General features: G+C 40.0%; 1 protein-coding gene across 3 annotated transcripts; it reads left to right on the top strand.

The window, feature by feature from the left end:
* Positions 1 to 1086: 1086 nt before the first annotated feature.
* Positions 1087 to 19463, top strand: filip1a (filamin A interacting protein 1a). 3 transcript variants are annotated; one of them, NM_001423185.1, is given in 6 exon segments: positions 1087 to 1338; positions 10532 to 10811; positions 11121 to 11300; positions 12825 to 13003; positions 13913 to 16559; positions 18689 to 19463. In NM_001423185.1, coding segments are annotated over 5 exon segments (3483 nt in total). In that variant the 5' UTR covers positions 1087 to 1338; positions 10532 to 10538; the 3' UTR covers positions 18893 to 19463.
* Positions 19464 to 23138: the final 3675 nt, after the last annotated feature.

The raw sequence follows: 23138 nt of genomic DNA, 5'->3' as shown, positions 1-23138 counted from the left end.
CCAAATTGTCCTGCACTTTAGCTTCTCTTTAAATGCCGTGTACAGCTGATCTGGGAGTCAGTCAGCGCATATACATGCATTCACTGATTCAGAGGTTGCATCCCTGCTAAAACATCCAGCTTAAATCAGCCTTGGATGGTTTTAGCTGGTCGACCAGGCTGGTTTTATAGGGGTTTTGGCCACTACCAGGCTGGTTTCCAGCCATTTCCAGCCTGGTCTTAGCTGGTCAGGCTGGAAAATGACCAGCTAAATCCAGCTAAAACCAGCTTGACCAGCCTGGTTTAAGCTGGACATAGCTGGTTGTGGCTGGGCTCCCAGCCTGGCAAGGGTGGTCAAGCTGGTTTTAGCTGGTCATCTCCCAGCCTAACCAGCTAAGACCAGGCTGGAAATGGCTGGAAACCAGCCTGGAGGTGGCCAAAACCCCTCTAAAACCAGCCTGGTTGACCAGCTAAAACCAGCCTAGGCTGGTTTAAGCTGGATTTTTCAGCAGGGATATGAGGGGCGCTGATCGATGCTCAGCTTTAATGGAAAGAAAGTGACTGCAGACATTTTTATTTTAATTTCAACATGCTTTCAAGATTAAAAATATGAGAGAAATATGGTAAAATACCTAATAATAGGATATAATGGTGAATACGGGAGAATCCCGGCAAAAACAGGAGGGTTGTCATGTGTGACGTGAAGTGTTTGTCGAACAGTTTTGCGAGGGAACGGGAACGCAAAAACTTTCAAAAATTACCTATCAGGGTTTTTTTTCTTCCACACACTTTTTCCCCACCATCATGTCCCTTCCGGGTCTCCGTAGTTTTTCCCGCCTTTTTTCTCTCTCTTTTGTTTTCTTTCCTAAATATATAAAATACAAAACGTATTGACTTCTTTTTTCTCCCCATGAAATGTTCAGACTGGCTGCTGGCTGCTCTCCGCTGACTCAGCTCATTCCTCCGACAGTTATGAGCCTCCGTAAGACAGATTGGACATTTGTTGCAGACTGCAGTTCCTGGACTGCATGCGGCCCTGATGCCTTTCTGATGTGGGAATCTCAGCTGTCACTTCTGAGAGCCCAATGTCACTCTCACACCCTCAGGACTACAACTGAGCAAGCGGCGGCGGTTAAATATAGCGCAGCGCACAATCACTGATAGAGGAGGCATGAGCTGCTCTTCTCCTGTTTGTGACTCATTGATTTTACTGCCCTGCTAACCAGTCACACTTTTATTCACTTGTTGCCTCGTGTTTTGAAGCACCTGCATTAGAGCTTTGGGGAATTAAGACCATGTTTGGCAGAATCGCCTGACCAGGATCATTCTGGAGTAGCTTGAGGATTCGGGACCATAGTGGGTAAGTGTTTAATTCATGATTCATTCAGAAAGAGGACTGCAGGGATTGTTGTCAGCGCTTTATTACTAAAGGTGAAAGTGCTGTATATAATACTTGGACGACTTCCTATTGCTTAGTGTTTGCATGTTTATCTTAGTTTTGAAAAGTAATGAATTGCACTATAAAAGCTGCCTTATAAGATATACATTGACTTTTTGTGCGTCTTGTTTCTAGTACAAATATCTTTAAATTCTCAAATCAGGAAGCATTTTCTAGAAAAGCAAAAGATATTGTCTTGTTTTCAGATGTAACATGTAACATTAAGTGAGTTTTTCCTCCAAACATGCCAAATAACCCGCCAATAGAGCAAGAAAAACAATCTTGTTTTTTAATTTTGACGTAAGATTATTTTGCTTACCTCATTGGCAGATTATTTAGCTTGTTTTAAGGAAAAACTCACTAAATTTTGACACTAGTTCTTGAAATAAGTCAGTGGTTATCTGGAAAATGCTTCTTGATTTAGGAATGTTTAGATATTTGGACTAGAAACTGGACAAACATATTGCAATAATTTATTTTTTGCAGTGTATATACTTTGTGTGATCATGTGACCGCCATTTATTTGATGGCCTTTTTTTAATCGTAAATATTTCAGGCATAAGGTAAACATCTACTTGAATGTCCTAAAATAAATAAATAAAAATAGCTAGTCAGTTCTTCTCACTAACGTTTATACAACTGTATCGGTCAACAATTAGAATTGGATTTAATATTAATAAAAAATGACATTTAGACTTATTTCTAGAGCTGTGGTGCAAAACTTGGTCAAGAAATTGATTTTGCACCAATTCAGTTCTTTCAGATTTTTATCTGATATCAGATTTATTACGTAATCAGATTTAGTCCTCTCTTGAAGGAGATTCTGAGCGTTGTTTTTACAAGTCATATAAGGACTCCAATCACACCAGATGTGTTTTTGTTTAGTTTGTTTAGTTTTTTGCAGCACAAGCCTTTTTATAATTGTTTTCTCTGGTTTCCCAGAGATGGGTTGCGGCTGGAAAGGGCATCCACTGCATAAAATAGTGCTGGATAAGTTGGTGGTTCATTCTGCTGTGGCGACCCCAGAGTAAAAAAGGGACTACGCTGAAAAAAAATGAATGAATGGTAGTGACAGTTTTTTTGAGCTTCACTTACACTTACATCACTTACTCCAGACCAAAACTTACCTAGAGCGCTGTCTGCTGTTTTAAAACCAGCCTAGAGTGCTTTCAGCTGAAAAAAATTAGCCTGCGGCCCTCTAGGAATTGAGTTTAACATCCCTGGCCTAGAACATAATCTGCTGTTAAAAATTTGCCAAGAGCGCCATCAGCTGTCAAAAAATTGCCTAGAGCACCGTCTGCTGTTAAAAACTAGCCTAGAGCACTGTCTACTGTTGAGAACTAGCTTAGAGCGCCATCTGCTGTTAAAAACTAGCATTGGCTACTGTTAACAACTAGCTTGGAGTGCCATGTGTTGTCAATAATTAGCCTAGAGCACTGTCTGCGTTTAAGAACTAGCCTAGAGCATTGTCTACTGTTTAGAACTAGCCTAGAGTCCCATCAGCTGTCAAAACTAAGCCTAGAGTGCCATCTGCTGTTAAAAACAAGCCTAGAGCGCCATCAGCTGTCAAAACTAATGCCCCTTTCACACATACAGACCTTTTCGGAAAATTGCCGGCAATTTTACGGAAAGGTTGTATGTGTGAACGGGTCCTTTTTGAAAATACCGGTAAATTCGTTCTGGCTATTTTCCGGAAAGAGAAGTTGTAACATTACCGGCAATTTGCCGGAATGCTGCACTGTGTGAATGCAGAAGGAAGATTACCGTAATAAGCGCGTGCACGTCTAGAACGTGCTGACGTGAGACGTCTGCTTTAGCCAATCACAACAGTCAATAACAGTCAAACTAAGCCTAGAGTGCCATCTGCTGTTAAAAACAAGCCTAGAGCGCCATCAGCTGTCAAAACTAAGCCTAGAGTGCCATCTGTCGTTAAAAACTAGCCTAGAGCACTATTAGCTGTCAAAACTAGCCTAGAGTGCCATCTGCTGTTAAAAACTAGCCTAGAGGGCTGTCTACTGTTAAAAACTAAGCCTAGAGTGCCATCTGCTGTTAAAAACAAGCCTAGAGCGCCATAGCTGTCAAAAATTAGCCTAGAGCACCATCTGCTGTTGAAAACTAGCCTGGAGCACTGTCTGTTGAGAACTAGCCTAGAGTGCCATCAGCTGTCGAAAATAAGCCTAGTACGCTGTCTGCTGTTTAAAACTAGCCTAGAGCACTATCAGCTGTCAAAACTAAGCCTAGAGCGCCATCTGCTGTTAAAAACTAGCCTAGAGCGCCGTCTACTGTTAAACTAGCCTAGAGCCCTGGCTACTGTTAAAAACTAGCTTATAGTGCCATGTGCTGTCAAAAATTAGCCTAGAGCACTGTCTACTGTTTAAACTAGAAGCCTAGAGTGCCAACTGGTTCGCTTCAAAGCCAGAAGGTCTCTGGTTCGAGCCTTGGCTGGGTCAGTGGACATTTCTGTGCGGAGTTTGCATGTTCTCCCCGCATTTGCGTGGGTTTTCTTCCAGGTGCTCCGGTTTCCCCCACAAGTCCAAAGGCATGCGGTACAGGTGAATAGGGTAAGGTAAAATTGTCCGTATGTCTGAGAAAGGGAGTGTATGAGTGTTTCCCAGTGATAGGTAGCTGCTTGAAAGGCAGTTCATTCCGCTGTGGCGACCCCAGTTTAATACAGGAACTAAGCCGAAAAGAAAATGAATGAATGAATGATGAATTTACTTGACATGAGCATGGTAACCGAAGAGTATGAATAAATGAAATGGCTAATTCCTCCTTCAGCTTGATGGCATCAAGCAGAGCTCATCAGTAATCGACTGCAGATTTTGTGTATTAATTCCTCTAAAGACAGTCATGAATGAAGAATAATCTTCTTGCTTTTGTCTTTAGAAAAGGATTTTAGAGATGGAAAACGGTGTGGGTTTATGTTCTTGATGTCTGCTGCAGGTTTGTTCATAGATGGCCCACACCTTTGACTCTGCACTGTATTTTATCGACTCCTCATCCAGGTGTCGTTTACGGCTCCTATTAATACTGCAGTTGCACTTGAACTTCAGAACCTGCCCTCTTGGAATGGCTTTTTAAAGAGCGATCCGGTGATGTCACGTAACTAGAGAGGCATTGGTTTAGGTTTACCGATGATATACTCCATTCTGCTTCTTCAGGAGTTCAAGCAAGTCGAGTTACAGTAGAGTTTAACCTGGGAGAGCGGCTTTCATGGCATTTTATCAGTTGAATGAGAGGCGCATCATTGGATAATATTTATGAAAACTGAACCTTTTTATTTACATTTTTTTTTTACTAAAGCTGTGATAGGCTTGTTTCTCAGGAAAGGGGCTATTCTTTTGCTCTGAATGTGGGCTGAATAGATTAATTAGCAGTTTTGTTTTTTAAATAAGTCTCTTATGTGCACCAGGGCTGCCATAAATTGATTTGGGGAGTATCAATAATGTTGTGAAGTATTATTTTGATTTATTAATCAGCGCTCTTGATTCTGATCAAGTCAATCATGGCATTCCAAGGTATGCTATTCCCGGATAACAACCATTAAAAATTAATTACACAGGTTTGTTCGGGTACTTCGAAGCATCTTGAGCATTACATAGTATTTCATTCATATGCATATTTCTATGCTAATCTTAATTGTTTGACACCAAATTGTGATTTAATAATAATAATAAATAGGTTTGTATTATTATATTCTACAATGCAGATGCAATGCTCTTGGTTCAGAGATTGCAAACTTCCGATTTGTAGTTGTTTTAAAATGTAACTTCCAATTCTTTGGGAGAAACATGGAATAATAATAAACGACAAAATAAAAAAAATAAAAAAAGTCAAGTGTTTATGACTATATGTAAAAAGATAAAGAAATATCAGTTTGCAAAATCAAGCAGAAGCAACAACAACTATTTTTAACATCTTAAAATAAGAGTCTTGAGACAGTAAGATTCAAATGGTGGCACCTGCCCGTACAAAAAGAATAAGGTCAGTAGGTGGTATTTTGCCATTTTTCTGTCAGCTTTAAATCTAGTGAAATTGATGATCATTTATTACAGCTCAGGGATACTTTCTGAAAATCATCGTTAGCTAAGGTCACAAGTGCCGTTGTTACAAGCATAGTTCATTGATTTGACGTTTCCCAAATTTGTTGTTCCAACAAACATTCGCAAACTGCATCGCAAACTTGTAGGCTTGCAACTACACCTCTGGAGCTGTAATTAGAAGCTTAGTTCCTGGCTGTGTTCTATTCCCATTTTTTAAGCATTTAAGTCATCTCTCTTAGGTGTGGTTTACTTTCAAAGTATTTTTACATTTCAGTTTTAGCAATCGTCATATTGACAATTCCGTTCCCTTCGCAGTGCGCTTTGAAAACATTTTTGCCAGTTTGAACCCAGTCGTGGCTCATGATGAAAGCTATGGGTGACCTGTTATTTATGCTCTCCAAAGCTTGTGAAAACATATGTATATAGCATATGTTAATGGTATTAATTTATAGTAGGTCATTTATTAAGAAATGTATCTACTGTATATGACATGGGCCTGTTGGTTAGAAGATTTCTGCAGTGGTTTGCATGTGTCAAAATGTCAAAAGTAGATTTAAAAAATAATAAATAAACAACATCCTGCTGAATAATAATTCATTCATTCATTTTCATTTCGGCAAAAGAAAATGTCTGATAGCAAATCATACTAAATGTTTACTATTTTAGGTCCATTAGGATTACCTAAATCATTACATTTGCTAAATGCCAGAAAAATGAGAGAATTTTTTATTAATTTCTAGACAGTCAAAAGTTTACATACATTTCCTTGGTATTTTCTTAGCTTTGCTTTTAAGCTGTATAACTTTGGACAAATGTTTGGGGTATCCCTCCACAAGCTTCTCACAATGGTTTGCAAGAACTTTGTCCCATTCCCCCTGCAGAATGGTGTAACGGAGTTAGATTTGTAGGCTGTCAAGCTTTTTCAACTCTGCCCACAAATTCTCTATAGGATTAAGATCAGGGCTTTGTGATGGCCACTCCAAAACATTCACTTTGTTGTCCTTAAAGGCACATTTTAACTAATTTGGCAGTATGCTGAGGGTCATGGTCTGTTTGAAAGACCCATTTTGTGGCCAAGTTTTAATTTCCTGGCTGATGTCTTGAGATGTTGCTTCAGTATTTCTACATAATCTTCTTTCTTCATGATGCCATCTATGCTGTGAAGTGGACCAGTCCCTCCTGCAGCAAAACAGCCCCACAACATGATGCTGCCGCCCCCATACTTCACAGTTGGGATGGTGTTCCTAGGCTTGTAAGCTTTCCCCTTTGTCCTCCAAATGAAACACTGGCCATTATAGCCAAACAGTTCAATCTTAGATCCATCAGACCACAGGACATGTCTCCAAAAATGAGTCTTTTTCCCAGTGTAATTTAGCTAATTGTAATCAATTTTTTGTTGATTTCCCCATGTTGTCACACAAGGAAGCAGTGTGTTTGGGGTTTTCCTTAAATACTATTCTATTAACTCAAATGTAGTCAATTAGCCAATCAGAAACTTCCAAAACCTTGACACCATCATCTGAGCTTTTTCAGAGGAACAATAATGTTATTGTATGTAAACTTGACTTTCAAGAAAAGTTATAACAATTTCTCAAAAATATCTCTCTCTTTATTCTGCTATTAAGCAGAATGGAAACAAATTTGATAATCCTAACTTACCTAAAAGAGAAAAGTCACAAACATCTGCCTTTGTTTTTTTAAATGGTTATGTGCCTTTCTATACAGTGTATGTAAACTGTAGGTCAGCTTCTGCATGCTTTCTTCAAAATATCTCCTATTGTGTTCAACAGAAGAAAGAAAGTCAAGCAGGTTTTGAACAAGTGAAGATTTGGGTGAACTCTCCCCCTTTAATGCTTTGCCTGTACGTCTGATCATCAGCTACTAGCAGTACTACAAGCTGAAACCCAATCAGACAACTGCTCTGAAACATAAGTTATGGATGCGGCTATAAATAGAGGCTGATGACTGCATACAGTAAGATGAACTGGGAATTATTTACTCTACAGTAATAGAATTGGATCACGGTTTTCTGAAAGTGCTGTATATCACTGGGAATCATAAAACGCTCACTAGATTGAGTGCTCTCGCTACAGTAAAGTGTGTCAGATTTACACAGCGGCTGATGGACCTTGACCTCGCTCTTCAAACAAGAGCTCTGAATGCGGTCTCCATCAAAAGCTGCACAATTATTTTTTTTCTTAATTATATTCTAGATGTTTACCGACAAGAAGTGACCCTGGGGTACAAATCTGAGAGCTCAGTCGGTGTGAGCAGAGATGCAGCCTTTAGTTTGTGTGCGTAGACTTCATGTCTCGCCAAAGCCACAATCACTAATGCAGTGACTCCCTTATTTAGAGTCTTTGGAAGCATCATGTGATGGTCTGCTAAAACCTGCCATTTCTGCAATGGCAGCACGGGAATGCAGGCTTTAGACAGCTGATGCTTTCAGCTGTGTTTCTTGGGTTTCTTCAAGAGCCAATAAGCTCAGAAAAACAAAAACGTTCCAAAAATGTTCTAGTGTGCACATTTGCACAAAACATGCACTGTAAAGTACACTATCTCTCAATAGATCTACAACATTACAATTTTCAAATGTGTTTTTGACCTCTTAGAAGTCTCTTCTACTAACCAAGCCAGAATTTAGTTGATCCAAATTACATAAAAAAAATTATTTAAATATATATATATATATATATATATATATATATATATATATATATATATATTTTACTATTGTTTTATTAATTTATTTATGTATTAATGGTTGAGGACTTGAGGAATTGAGTTTGAGACCAATGCTTTATACCAGTGGTTCTCAAACTGTGGTATGTGTACCACTAGTGGTACGCCGGCTTACTTCTAGTGGTACTTGGAGGAATCACTGAGTAATGAAAGAATAAATTAATACAATTTGAATCAGTGGATGTGTAAGATAACGCCAATGTGATAAGCATTGGCTGTTCTTTAAAGCCTACGATCAAAGCGCTGTGCTTAGAATGTTTACTTTTAATGCATTGTGTCATCAGCTGCTAAAAATCAAGTAAATCAGCGCAGAACTAGTAAAAGAGGTGCGTGGTGCTTGCAAAGGAGATACTAGATGCTAGAGCAGGGGTCCTCAATCTTCGGACCATAGACTGGCAAAAGTCTATAGATCAATTGGTACCGGGCTGCAAAAAAAATCTTAATTCCATTTTATTTATAATCTGAACGATTTAACAATTTATTTTGAAAAATCTTTTATTTTGAAAAATGACCGTATTCCCTTGTTACATCTCGGTCTGCAGTACAAATGAGTACTGCAGCACGATGCACTTGTGTATTCCAGGTGTCCCCAGTTGAAAACATCTTAACTTTTCAGAATGCCGCACCGCGAGTCACTTGACAAGAACCGACTGATCAGCTTCATATTTTGTTTTGGAAAATAAATTTGTTAAACGAATATGACTCGAACTGTGCAGTGCTGTAGCGGCTTAATTTGGCCAACTATGCTAGTTATTTCAATACTGGTGATTATGGTGGTACTTGGAGAGAATTCTTTTCTGAGGTGGTACTTGGGGAAAATAGTTTGAGAACCACTGCTTTATACCATTCGAAAGCTTGGCGGCAGTATTCAGCTGACCTAGTTACTTTTTAAATGACATCCATAAACAGGATTAGATGTCCATTTTGTTAGTTGACTTTTAATATTGTGACTTACTCCTAGCCTTGTTTTGCTAGTCTCTTTTTTCCCTCTCTTATCCACCTACATTTTAGTTTTGAATCAACAACAGAGATAAGGAAGACCTGTAGTTGTCACGTGAGGAGTTTATCACAAGTACCACAGTTTATTACCTCATATAATTAACTATCAGTCATTGGGGTCAAAAGTTCATTTGTAACCATGGTTGCTTTGTTGATGTCAAAACCTTTTGTTTTTGTCTGTTTGATAATTGTACACCAATTCTGTGCAAAAGCATAGTAAATCAGCTTTTGACTCCGCCGCCAGTTCACATATAGAATTAATGTTGCCCATACATTATAGGGCTGTGTGATTAATCAAAATCGAATTGTGATTTGAAACATTGCGATTAGCTAATCGCAAGCGGCTGCGATATGAAATATATACACTTGAAGTATAATTATTAGCCCTGCTTTGAAGACCATTGATACAGGGGTTGCCTAGCAATGTAAAAAGTGCAGCACACTACTCTTTTTCTAAAGTCAACATAAAGGCAGTGTCTCAGAACTGTAAAGCACGAATTGTGTGATCGGTCCCTCATTCATCCATAAGATGGCATTAACCACGAAGCACTGTTTTATGTAACTGTTGTACTTGATTATCACACTTATTACACAGATAGTTGCCACAAAATGTAAAAAAAATTACCTGAAATAGTTCTGTGCTGTGAAAATAATTAAATCTTTAATTAAAGGAAAAACTGACGGAAACAAAAATGGATGTATGGAACCGATGGAGCATAAGCTAACTTGCGTGCAATATTCAGTCACAAGATGGAACCATCACTGTCATATGGATGTGGATGTATTCGATGATGGCCTGTGATTGAAAGCACACGGATGAGCCTGTGTTTTAAGTTTCAGCAATTTGAAACAAGTTCATTATCTCAAGATTACAAGTTATCTAGTAATAACATACCTTCAAATGTTGCGACTGACCAATCAGAATCAAGTATTCTAGATAGCCATGTAATAACTAGCATCTGTACCTAGTTGGGTTTTTGCTCAGTTTGGGTCTGAGCAAAAATGGTTTCTAAATATAACTGGGGTATTCTCTTTCCTTGAGTATAAGCTTTGTATTCTTGTTATTTGTCACTATATAAGTCATGAAAGACAGATGTGTTGATATGAAAATCAACCATTAAAAGAATAGTTTAAGCAAGATCACTTGAAGAACACTCAGTGGAAGTCAATGGCTGTTTTTTAAATCAGCATTTTTCTGAAAATAGTGGGTGAGAATGGGTAAATGATGACACCATTTTCATTTTGGGGTGAAGTATCCCTTTAAATAAACCATTCCCTTTTTGATAATTCCTTTAAAAATTGTAATAAAAACATATTTTTTCTTTCCTAAGGGTGAAAATGCGGTCCAAAGACAGTACAGTGGACAGTACAATTAATGAAGCTCTGGTGGTCACGCAAACTTCACACGATGCCAAAGAAGAAGAACAGGAGAAAATACTGGAGAGTAAGAAGAGTGTCAAACACGTGGATGAGGAAGAGAAAACTGTGCCTGATGATGATGATGATGAGGAAGATAAATCAGCACAGAATGGTGACCAAATGTTTGGGCTGAGAGATCTGTCCAAAGACAACCTCCTGAAACTGCTCGGCGTCATGGAAGGAGAGATTCAGGTGCAATAATTATTCATATTATTTATTCATATTTTAACAATGATTGCAACCTCTCTACATTTACAATATTTGCCCTCAGAAGTGTTTATTAATTTTTAAATATTCCTAAGTGATGATGTTTTGGACAATTTTTTCCCCCTGTATTTGCTCATGTGTTACATTTTCACTGTTTTGTTTTAAGTTCAGTACACGTAGCTTCATTTCTAAACTATTTAGTGTTGTTTTCTTTGTATGTATGAATAACTTTTGTCTTACACTGTCCATATCCAATTAATTCATGTTTCGTTTTAATTGTATTGTGTCTCCCAGGCACAAGAAGATGTGATCCATCTGCTGCGGTCTGTGTTATTGAGTCGACCAGAGGAGCTGGAGTCTCGTTATGGCACCCTAGGGCCAATCAAACCCCTGCAAGCCCTGCAGAGAGACCGAACACTCAGCAACTACCACACGCAACACACAACTAGTGTGTATGATCAGCCCATGGCCGAGGTATACACTGAGAATAACAAGAGTAACTCTGACTAGTTCACCTAATAAAGAAAATTCTGTCAAGGTTTGGAGCCCGGGTGAGTAAATGATGACAGATTATTAGTAGTTGGATCAACTGTTTCTTTAAATTCTTCAGCCAGTGTGTGTATGCTCTTTAAAAGTGCTTTAGTGGCTGTTTCCATCCAAAGATGCGAATTAGATTTATGCGCAAAACTGGAATTGCATAAGACATTTGCGAATAAATCAGCGTTCCCATTCAATGAGCTGAAGATAACTAAATCCTCACGTCTAGATGAACTAATGGCAAAAATCAAAAAGAAAAATGTAAACTGCGGTAGTTGGAGAAGCCAATCTGAGCGTTTTTCTTATATAATAAATGACTTGTGCCTCAGAACATGAATTTAGAGGCTGCAGTTCTGGAGGTAATAATATAATAATAGTAATACTAAACCACTGTGATGACAGACTTTGGCTGAGGGATTTTAGAATGGCCAAAACAACATTTCAAATGTTCTCACCACCCGCGCCCTCAGTAATTTCCGCGTCTAGTGCGGTAGAATAGAGAGGGTGGCGTCTGCGACACTACCCTCACCACCCGCGCCCTCAGTTATGTCCACGTCTAGGGCAGCAGAATAGAGAGGGCGGCGTCCGCGACACTACCCTCACCCTCAGTAATAGTTTATTTTAGTTTAGTTTAAACTTTATTGTCCGTTCTGCTGGACACAGAAAGGAAATTTTTCTTCAACACTGGATTTAGGACAACAATTACAAACATACAACAACGACACAATAACAACACTTATCAAGACAACAACATAAGTTAAAAGTTTAAAAAACAAATTAGCCCCATGCACAATACTGCAAATCATTCTTGGTAACCACCTCATTCACTACAAACATTGATCCGGTTTAAAACAACAATAGAATGGAGAGGGTGGTGTCCGCAACACTTCCCTCATCATTCGCGCCCTCAGTTATATCCACGTCTAGGGTGGCGTCCGCGACACTACCCTCACCCTCATTTATTTCCGCGTCTAGTGCGGTAGAATGGAGAGGGTGGCGTCCGCAACACTTCCCTCATCATTCGCGCTCTCAGTTATATCCACGTCTAGGGTGGCGTCCGCGACACTACCCTCACCACCCACGCCCTTAGTTATATCTGCGTATCGGGCGGCAGAATAGAGAAGGCGGCGTCCGCGACACTACCCTCACCACCCGCGCCCTCAGTTATACCAGCGTCTAGGGCAGCAGAATAGAGAGGGCGGCTAATCGTCCTCCAATGTCAACAATTATTCCTGTGTGCGCCTTAGGTTTTTGTGCCCCCCTTAACAGGTGCTGAACCCCTACCTCCAGCCACCCACTCCGCAAGTTGAAACTCCTGTCGTAGTCTATGCAAATTTTTTTATTGGATAAAAATTCTATTATACTTTTATGCAAACTTCTATTAAACATTTTTTATGCAATATTCTAAAATGCACAGAAAAATAGGTGAATGGAAGCATAGCTACTGTCTGTGTATTTCAGCTGGACAGACTCCGGGATAAACAGAAGGACTCGTACCGCCGTATGCTGGAGCAGCTCTTGCTGGCTGAGAAAAGCCACCGTCGCACTGTCCATGAGCTGGACACTGAGAAACGCAAACATGTGGACTACATGAACAAGAGCGACGACTTCACCAACCTCCTGGAGCAGGAACGAGAAAGGTAAGAGAGAGCTGATTAGATGAAATTTACTTGGTGCACATATTACGTAAGGAATAATTGATGAAAACATATTGAATTATAAAAAAAAAATAAATAGTGCACACCTGAGATCAGTTGCCTAAACAGTTTACAAGATAAAACAAAGTTTTGTTGTAATGTAAAGGGGCACTAAGATAATATAGGCCCTCACAGAATCTGCATGCACAGAATTTGAGAGGCCTTGCCTAGTTTTCCTACACACCTTGTATAGTGTGTGTATGGGGTGGATCAGTACTGTGTAGATATCCAGCCTGATCTCATGAGAAAACGTAAGTATTTTACGTTTTGCCAATTTCGTGCCAGTTTAGTGGCTAATTCGTACGAATTTAAAAAGAAGGTGTGGCACCTAACCCCACCCCTAAACCCAAAGTGAAGGGTACACTACACTGTCAGTGGGTGCCGTCTTTCAGATGAGATGTTAAACCTGTTGTCCTGACTCTCTGTGGTCATTTAAAATCCCATGGCACTTCTCGTAAACAGCAGGGGTATAACCCCAGGGTCCTGGCCAAAGTCCTTCAATCGGCCCTTACGATCATGGCCTCCCAGTCATCATCCCCATCCACTGAATTGGCTCTATCCCTGTCTCTCCAATCCGCCAATAGCTGGTGTGTGGTGAGCGCACTGGCACCGTTGTCCTGTGGCAGCCGTCGCATCATCCAAGTGGATGCTGCACACTGGTGGTGGTGTGAAGAGATCCCCCTCATGATTGTGAAACGCTTTGGCTGTATGGCCATACACAATAAACGCGCTATATAAATACACATTACATTACATGAGGGTGGGTAATTAGTGACAGAACTTTGATTTTTGGATAAACTAAATATTTGCTTGATTACATTTACACATTGTATATATGTATTTTGTCTCTAGGTTAAAGCGGTTGTTAAAACAAGAAAAAGCATACCAAATGAGAAAGGAAAAAGAATTTTCTAAACGGATGCAAAGGATATCTGGAGAGCTGGTTAAGTTGAAGTCCTTTGCACTGATGATGGTTGATGAGCGAGAACTTCACTTGGAGAAAATTGACAAACAGAGCCTCAAAATACAAGATCTTCTTACAAAACTCCAGGAAAAGGAGAAGAAATTAAGTGAGGAGGAGAGAAAAGCAAAGGAGGACAACCAGAAGATATTGGATCTTGAGGTTGAGCTTGAGCTTAGAACTTCTAAGTTTGCAAAAGAACAAGAGGAGATGTCTGGGAAAATGTCAACATCTCAATCTCAACATCAGCACAAGCAGATGGAGTTGTTACACAAACTCAAGGAGCTTGAAGAGACCAATGAAGCTCTTCAGAAATCGGCAGAGGAGCTCCAGGCATTGAGGGACAAGATCAGAAAGGGTGAGTGTGGCAATTCAAATCTGATGGCAGAACTTGAGACTTTGCGCAAAAGAGTTCAGGAGATGGAGGGTAAAGATGAAGAGATTACCAAAACTGAGAACAAGTGCAGTGAGCTAAAGAAGAGGCTTCAGGCTGAGGAAACACACAATGAGGACCTGAGGCTGGAAGTGGAGAAACTTCAACAGAGAATGGTACAATTAGAAAAGCTAGAGATGGCCTTCAATGTGGGCAGGACAGAATGTGCTCAGTTACAGACAGCGTTGGATAAAGAGAAAAGCCATACAAAAGACTTAACGGATGAACTAGTGAGCATTAAAATCCGTATGAAGGAGCTTGAGTCAACTGAGCTGAAACTAGAAAAGGATGAGCTGGATCTAAAAGAGGATCTTCTGAAACTCAAATCAGTCACTGTAATAATGGTTAATGAACATAAGAACATGGCAGACAGAATCAGGTCTGAAGAAAAGAAGAAAGACGAACTGAACAAACTTTACAAGGCAGAGCAGGATAAAGTTACGGAGGTTACTGAGAAGTTAATAGAGGAGAGCAAGAAACGTCTGAAACTAAAATCAGAGATGGAGTTGAAGATAGCTGCTCTTGTAAAGGAGAGGGATGAAATAAAACTACAGCATACCAAAGCTGAAGAAAAGTGTCAAGATCTGAGCTCCATGCACAGTAGCACGAACGAAGAAAGACAATCTGCTCAGAAGGTGAAAGAGCTGCAGAATGTCTTGAATATACATGAAAGCAGTGAGAATAAAGTCACGGAGCTGACAGTGGAGATTGAGCACTTGAAGAACCGTCTTCAACAGCTTGAAGCAATCGAAGGGGACCTGATTCAACCAGAGTATGACTTGCTAACAACTGACAGGGAAAAGGCACGCTTTCTCTCAAAGCAGGTACAAGAAATAAGAAGTCAGATTGCACTAAATAAGTCAATAGGGCAAGGTGAGATAGGCGGTCAAGAGGTTGAACTGAGACATAAATTGAAATTGGAGGAAGCCAAAACCAGAGACCTTCAAGCAGAAGTGCAAGCCTTGAAGGAGAAGATTCACGAGCTCATGAACAAAGAAGATGAGCTCTCCCAGCTACAGGTGGATTACTCCGTCTTGCAGCAGAGATTCCTAGAGGAGGAGGACAAGAAAAAGAGCATAAGCACTGAAATCCTTAACCTCACCAAAGAACTTGAGTTCTCCAAGCGCTACAGTCGCACTATGAGGCCAAGCGTCAAAGGAAGCCGGATGATGGATGTTCCTATGACATCGACTGGGGTACAAACCGATTCAGTTGAAAACAGGACTTCTGACAGTGAAACTCCTGCTGCATTCATCAAAAAGTCTGTCCAAGAAGAGAACCGGATCATGAGTAGTCTTCAGCAGAGGACATTGAGGAAGCCTGCGCAGAGACCAACAGTGCGTGAGCTCTACCCTCCAACGGTTAGTGACCTTACTGTGAAGAAGTCTTGGATTCCTTGGATGAGGAAGAAAGACAGCAGTACTTCTGAAGTATCTTCAGATACAAGTGCACCCTCTGAGGTCAACATGTCCCATAATCAGGTGATCCCAGATATTCAGAACAAAGAGGAAACATTGCAGATCTGCATTGATCCATCCGAGGACTCGACCAAAGAAGCTTCTGTTAAACCAACCCAAGAATTTCAGACAACCGCCATTCCAACAATTGAACGAATCAAGGAGAATCCAAAGAATCCAGAAAGAGTTCGGTCTCCATTGACCTTTGCTGCCATCTCAAGAGCCAAGAGTGCAGAGATCACGAGGTCTCCCTCTACCGACAGACCCCTATCTTCAGTTTCAGTCGCGTCCAACAGCAGCTCCCAGGAGTCTGTGGACATGATAACAGGCAGAGCTGTGTTCAAGGAAACTCCTGAGAAACGAATGGTCCCCACACCCATCAAGAAGTCCAATGCTAATGTTGTTACCACAGAAGACAGCAAGATTCACATCCACTTAGGATCACAGTTCAAGAAGATCATTGATCATGGCTCGGTCGTCATGGTCAAATCTATTTCTGGTTCATCCGAGGGTAAGGATGTTCCTACTGGAACTGTGCTACGCTCGCCACATAATGTGACTTCAAGCAAATCAATAACCAGCAAAGTCACGAGCAGCATCGCCATCACACAGGTCACTAAAGCACCAGCCAGACCTACACTTTCAGTGGTAGGTGCCACATTTACATATTATGGATAATCACAAAAAACATTCTTTGTAAAATAAAAATATTTTGTTGTCATGTTTACTGTCACGGATTTAATAATATGATTGAAATGGTAAAATCCCTAGTAAGGCTCCATCCGTCTTTACAAGTGTGTTAAATTAAATTAATGAGGTTAAACAAAGAACATAAAGTCACTGTGCTGTCAGCATGATGATGTGGGCTGGACATTTGTGTTTCACAGGTCTCTCTAGTTCTCCTGATTTAAATGAGAATAGAGCACGGGTGTCAAACTCAGTTCCTGGAGGGCAGCAGCTTTGCACAGTTTAGTTCCAACCTGACAATGGACTCAGGTGAGTAGGATCAGGTGTGTGTAATTAGGGTTGGAACTAAACTGTGCAGAGCTTCGGCTCTCCAGGAACTGAGTTTGACACCTGTGGAATAAAGCTACTTTAAAATGTACATCCACACTTGTTGTTTCTTTAAACCAATGAGTGTAAAAAATATGGACGACGCGACAGCCCCTTTTCCCATTAAACGCCTTGAGGGCAAAATGCCTGCTTGACGGGCACAAACTGTCGCAAAAGACTGCTGAAATTGGAGCCTTGACATGCGCAGAAGGACTGTCTGATGGAGCCAGAGGAGGAGCCGCGAAAATGAGCTTCCAACCAAACGCTTTATGTAAAATCAACCACGCCCCCCGAACTTCTCAGCATGCGTTTGCTGTCATATCAACACAAATGGATGTAATAACGTTAACAAATATGAGGGTTTTATATATTCAATCGCGCCAGCTCCGGGCCGCAGCGCATAACATACTCGCGGCGTCGCGGGTTGATTCCGGCTCGCATGCGGCAGCGCCGGCTCGCTCGGCCGCCGCATCTGGCTCGATTGACTCGGGCTGGAATCGGGCAGTGAGTCCAGGCATCCGGAGTATGTCCAGCAGAGGTAGTCAGTCTGAGCTCTGAGGGGTAAGTCTCCGGCAGGCGAGAATCTAGCCTGAACTGGCCCGAGTGTATTTTGCTATCTGGGTGGCTAGGCGTGTATCAGCAAACTAATAAAGCTAGAAAAAAGCCCTGACCTTAAAGAATAAACAGTGTTCCACCAGGATCATGTATGTCAGAAACTATAGTTTACTGCTGAACTCATTTTGTCATGGTAAAATAACACAGTAAGCGAATAATAACACTTCAGTCTCCTGCCGAAGCTCAGACGCGCTGCTTTGATAAACTGTCAATCACAGCTGTCAATCACGATGACACGCCCAGAGTTAAATTACTGCTAAAAACAAACTTTTTACAAAAATGAAGATCTGCACCTATTTCAGCACAATAACCAGTGCCTTAATCCACCAGAACCATCTAACGGCCGAGACCTTCACTCAAACGCAGGCTTGCGGCACACTTGCTTTAAACCAGTAGAAAGCGAATGATCTGAATCAGGTGTAAGGAAGACATACAAAATGTACAGGCCCAAGGACCAGAATTAAAAACCACTGTTTTAAACTATCTTTAAACTAAAATGTTGCACATCTTGAGCAAGTCTGCTGTGAACGCAACAGTTCTTGTTGTTTAAAACATGTATCGTGATTCTTTTAACATCCCTGCCAATTTGAATCGTCACATCTTTGAAGCAAGTGAGTAACAATTTGATTTTGTGGCTAATTTTGTATTAATTCGTACAATCTCATTTAGACATTTCACTATGATTTGCTGATCCTCCAATGAGGGGTAGGCTAGGGGATGGAGATTGGGTTAGCTAATAACAAAAATCAGGGTTAGGGGTAAGGCCTGTTGGCATGCCTCCTTTTAAAATGGTATGTTTTTATATAAATAAAATCATATGAATTTGTTACGAAATAGTCTTTTTTTTCTGACAATTCATAAAAGAATTACATTTCCTCAAGATTGGGCTGGCTAAAAAACAAAAAATAAGGGATAGAGTTAAGAATGGGGTTTGTTGGCATGCCTCTTTTTAAAAATTTGTACATTTTTATATGAATAGAATTGTATGAATTCATATGAAATAACACGTTTTCTCTAGTTACGTACATTTCCTTGAAATTGGGCTGGCTAAAAAAACAAAAAGGCCTTGCATCTCATTAAATCATGCTACTTTTTCTGGTTCTCAACAGCAGCCAGTCCTGGATGTCCCATCAGCACGATCAGGGTTCAGTCGTATCCCGATGTCTCGGGGCATGAAAACCGGAAAAGCTGTGCTGGGAGCTTTGGGACTCACCACAGGAGCCAAATCAGAAACAAATGCGGAGGCCATTCACACTGACCTGAAAAAATCAGCTGTTAGTAATGGAGCCTTACAGGCCGGAGGGAAGGGCTGAGACGGAGAGTACCACACAAACAAGATCCACAGATGCATTTTACTCTACTGCCAAAGAAAATTCATGATTGTGAAATTATTATGTGTGGCAGAGATTCAAGGGAGGACTTTTTTTTTTACATAGGAAAGGAAACATGAGTTGGCGGTTCATTCCGCTGTGGCGACCCCAGATTAATAAAGGGACTAAGCCGACAAGAAAATGAATGAGTTTTTCTATAGATGCTTTACAGATTATCATTATACATTGATGTATGTGTTTGTATATATATGTATTTTCCATTTTTTTCCTCTCTCTCTCTCTTTTTCCCATATATGCAAGTGGGTGTTTGTGTATCTATGCCGAATTTATGATGATAGTAGACTTTGCTTAAATTATTTAAGTGCCATTTGAGATGTTTAAATGAGTCATGTGACCCTAGTACTCAAAGGAGACTCTAGACGCACCTGATCGCTGTTGCCCTGATGAAGGCAGACTCCTGCCGAAACGCGTAGGTTTTTGGAGATTTAGCCATGTGAATAAAGGCTTTTTAATTTTTCACTAATTTCGAGTGCCTTGGACTGATTCTTGTTGCTGTTTTGATGAATCCCTTACCCAAAGAGCACCGACCATACATTTGAGCTTACCCCAGTTTGTTTTTTTCAGGAAAGGAAACATGTTGCCTTGGTCTATATATAGTTATGACACACCAGAAATTAGCATAACTTGTTTTAGTTAAATAAATGTAATAGGATTTTTCTATTGGTTTTTGTATTGCCAAAAATAGGCTCTTTGACTAGTTTAAGATTCATACGTTTTGTGTTTGTGTTTTACACAGTCTTCGTAAATTAATCATGAATTTTATATCTTAAAGGCACAGTTCACCCAAAAATAAAAATTCTGCCATTTGTTCAACACCTGCTTGAGTTTCTTACTTCTGTTGAACATAAAGGAAAATATACTGAAGAAAACAGCCTTTGACTTCTATTTCTTTTCCCAGCTTTCGTTAGAATATTTTATTTTGAGTTCAACTGTAGAAACAAACTCATAAATGTTTAGAACCACTTAAGTCTGAGTAAATGAGGAGGACATTTTTATTTCAGCATTTATAAACTGCATTTGAGGCTATAAAATTAAATTCAATTAAAAAACCCAACTGACTTCAAGAAAAAATGTTATGTTGTTTATGGGTTTTAGCCTACAAAAAATACATCATCCCTGTCACATGTGTAATAATTAATATAGTCATGATCTATTAACGCTGCCTTACACAAATCAGGATTTCAAGAGTTCACACTTAGCTGATGATTAATTATACAAGCTTGTTTGGCATGCTGTCCCGGGAGAGAGCCCTGAGCTCATGAGATCCTCGAGCCCAGGGCTACCTCCCGTTGCAAGGCGGGAGGGGAGTTTGAGCTCAGGTAGATCTCGAGAACTCCTCTGTTGTAGTAACCAATGAACAGTAAGTGATTGCTCTTGAAGATAACGCCGTACTAGAAGCATATCTATAGTGCCAATTTAGATTATTCAATTAACTTAATTGCATGTTTTTAGGCGGTGGGAGGAAACCGGGGAACCTGGGGGAAACCCACGTGAGCACGGGGAGAAGTGCAAACTCCACACAGAAATGTCTGCTAGTTTGGTAAAGCCAGGAACCAGAGACATTCTTGCTGTGAGGCGACAGTGCTACGCACTGGGCCACCGTGTAACCCATCTAAGAAGGAGGAGTAGGGGTGGAAGGGGGGACTCTTCAAAACAAAGATAGCATTGGAATGAAACCCAGGGTATTTATAGTAGTTTAGGAGTCATCTGATTGGATCGTAGTAAATTGGATAATGCGGATTCAGCTGCTAGCAATCATAAGCACGTGATCCTCTCGAAATTTGTTTATACATAAACTTCACTTATTAACAATAAACACCAAGTTGACAAGTTAGTAGGTTAAAGGATTAGATCACCCAAAAATGAAAAAAATATGATTTATTACTCTTACTGTATGAATATATGCCATAATATTTCTTTATACCGTAATACAAGTTTTATCAGGGTTTTTTAGACTCGTTGGAAGTTTCTCAAATATTGTTTTTGATGCCACAGCTCATTTAATTGCAGAATAATCACATTTGTAGAGTTTAGGTGTGTACACAATCAACATTGATGAGGAAAGATGTCAACACAGAGCTCATCATGGGTGAGATGAGGTCAACAGATGAGCGCTCTGATCTCTTCTGCTGTTATTATGTTTTGAAAAAATAAATTGTTTTTGGTAAAAGACTGTTTATCATGTTTATTTTAGAAATGATACCTACTAAATGATGTATTTTAATACTTTTGTTTATGATTATTTTTAACGAAGGAATGTACATGATTACAGTCTGTTTTTATTGTTGTTTCTAAGTAAAATGATTGAGAGGGTGCTCGCTGCAGAGCCATTTAAGGAGAGCTGAGCTCCAGCGAGGGGGAGCATGAGCTGTCGCTCCTCCTCCTGGAAACTGTTTTAATGCGTACACCAACCCCACCCCTAACCCTACCCCCAGTGACATCACTCGTAGAAGAAGTGCAAAAAAGGTGGAGCTCAAGCTTAAGCTCCCCCTCGCTGGAGCTCAGCTCTCCTCAAATGGCTCTTCAGCGAGCACCACTTGAAATGATTTGCTTTTATGTGTCAAAAATATGCTTTTTTTGTCAATTTATTATGCAATTCAAATGATGTGTATACATACATTAAATTATTATTTCTTTTAACAGTATAAGTAGGGCAAGGGGTAGCGCTATCATCTCACAGCAAGAAGGTTGCTTGTTTAAGCCTCGACTGGGTCATCATGGGTCCATTTGTGTGAATGAGAATGTATGGGTGTTTCTCAGTGATGGGTTGCACCTGGAAGGGCATCCGCTGCATAAAACATATGCTGGATAAGTTGGCGGTTCATTCCACTGTGGCAACCCGTGAGTAATTAAGCCAAAGACTAAGCCCAAAATGAATGAATTTATAATATATATATATATATATGTAATATTATGTATATATATATGTATGTATATGTGTGTTTGTGTGTGTATGTGAGCAATATCACACGAGTAGCAGTGCGATATGGTTGTATATCAGCACTGGTGGGAGGTGTGCCTCAATGTCCCACCAGTAACGATATACAGCCATATCGCACTGCTACAAGTGTGATATTGTGTCCAACAGTTCAACGACATAACGACGTGTATATATAAAAAAAAAACAAACGCAGAGAGTCTCAAAAGTGTGATATAAAGTGAGTCTCAGAATAAGCATTAAATAACATTTTTCCACGCAGACATCCCAAGTCTCCCGGAAGTTCCAGGAGTCTCCCGCAAATGCACAGAGACTCCCGGATGCCTGCAAACGAGTTATAATCTCTTGAAAATCGCGGGTCTCCCTCCCGGTCCTCAAATACGTTGCGCACCCTTTTTACTGCATCCCTCCTTGCTCTTCAGACACGTCGCACGCACCCTGTTAAACACCACCAACACCCGATCTTCAGATATTTTTACGTAGCATAACTCCCGCAAACTCTGACAAATCATCAGTCTTGCCCGGGAATGACTATGCTCAACTTTGGATGTCTGTCCATGCCATGTCTTAAAAATATGAAAATTTTTTTCACGCCAGTATATTCAAAGGAGCTTTTGTACTAGCCTGCTGATCCTGACAGCTTGTGCTGGTAAACGGTCTTTCATCTCTTTTTATGCTTGACCGATTAAATGTCTGTTTAATTTAATAAGTCTGTTTAACTGACTATATTTTAAATACATTAAAACATCGATGCTGTAAAAGAAAAAAAAACATTAACTGTTCACCAGACGTTTAATAATATGGGAAGAAACGCTCGCTGCTGTGCATATACCCCATTGTTCACCTAAAGAATAACAATGTGCGCTAGCAAAATGAGCATTGTAAATTTTGATTTCACATGGACTTTAAATAAAAATTACATTTTGTATTTTCTCCAGCACGATACAAAGGATGAACTACCTATTTAGTTATTGAATGCATATTTCAAACACGTTTAAATTAAAATACTGCTCATCTCTGCATCACCGATTTTCTATTTCAGAAACAAACAGGAACATGCAAACAACAGCAATAATAATAATAAAGACACAAATGCATACCAAACATATTAAAATACCGGTAAAAGAGCATAGCATACTGTATTAAGAGATTATCACGGGAATAAAAACATTTGTTTTTACTCCTCTTAGTCGTCATGTGATGACGCCACGGCGTCGCTGCAAGTCTATT

The sequence above is a fragment of the Danio rerio genome, chromosome 17 (genome assembly GCF_052040795.2).
Source record: "Danio rerio strain M-AB ecotype USA chromosome 17, GRCz13ab, whole genome shotgun sequence".
In the NCBI taxonomy this organism is placed as follows: Eukaryota; Metazoa; Chordata; class Actinopteri; order Cypriniformes; family Danionidae; genus Danio; species Danio rerio.
This window is presented reverse-complemented; position numbering and strand designations above follow the sequence as displayed.

Bases quoted from the DNA above. Each gene is read 5' to 3' on its own strand.
- filip1a (XM_087289426.1), top strand. From the start codon at position 10,539: ATGCGGTCCAAAGACAGTACAGTGGACAGTACAATTAATGAAGCTCTG. The intron at 10,812-11,120 runs GTGCAATAATTA...TGTGTCTCCCAG, and splicing joins TCATGGAAGGAGAGATTCAG to GCACAAGAAGATGTGATCCA. The intron at 11,301-12,824 runs GTATACACTGAG...TGTGTATTTCAG, and splicing joins ATGATCAGCCCATGGCCGAG to CTGGACAGACTCCGGGATAA.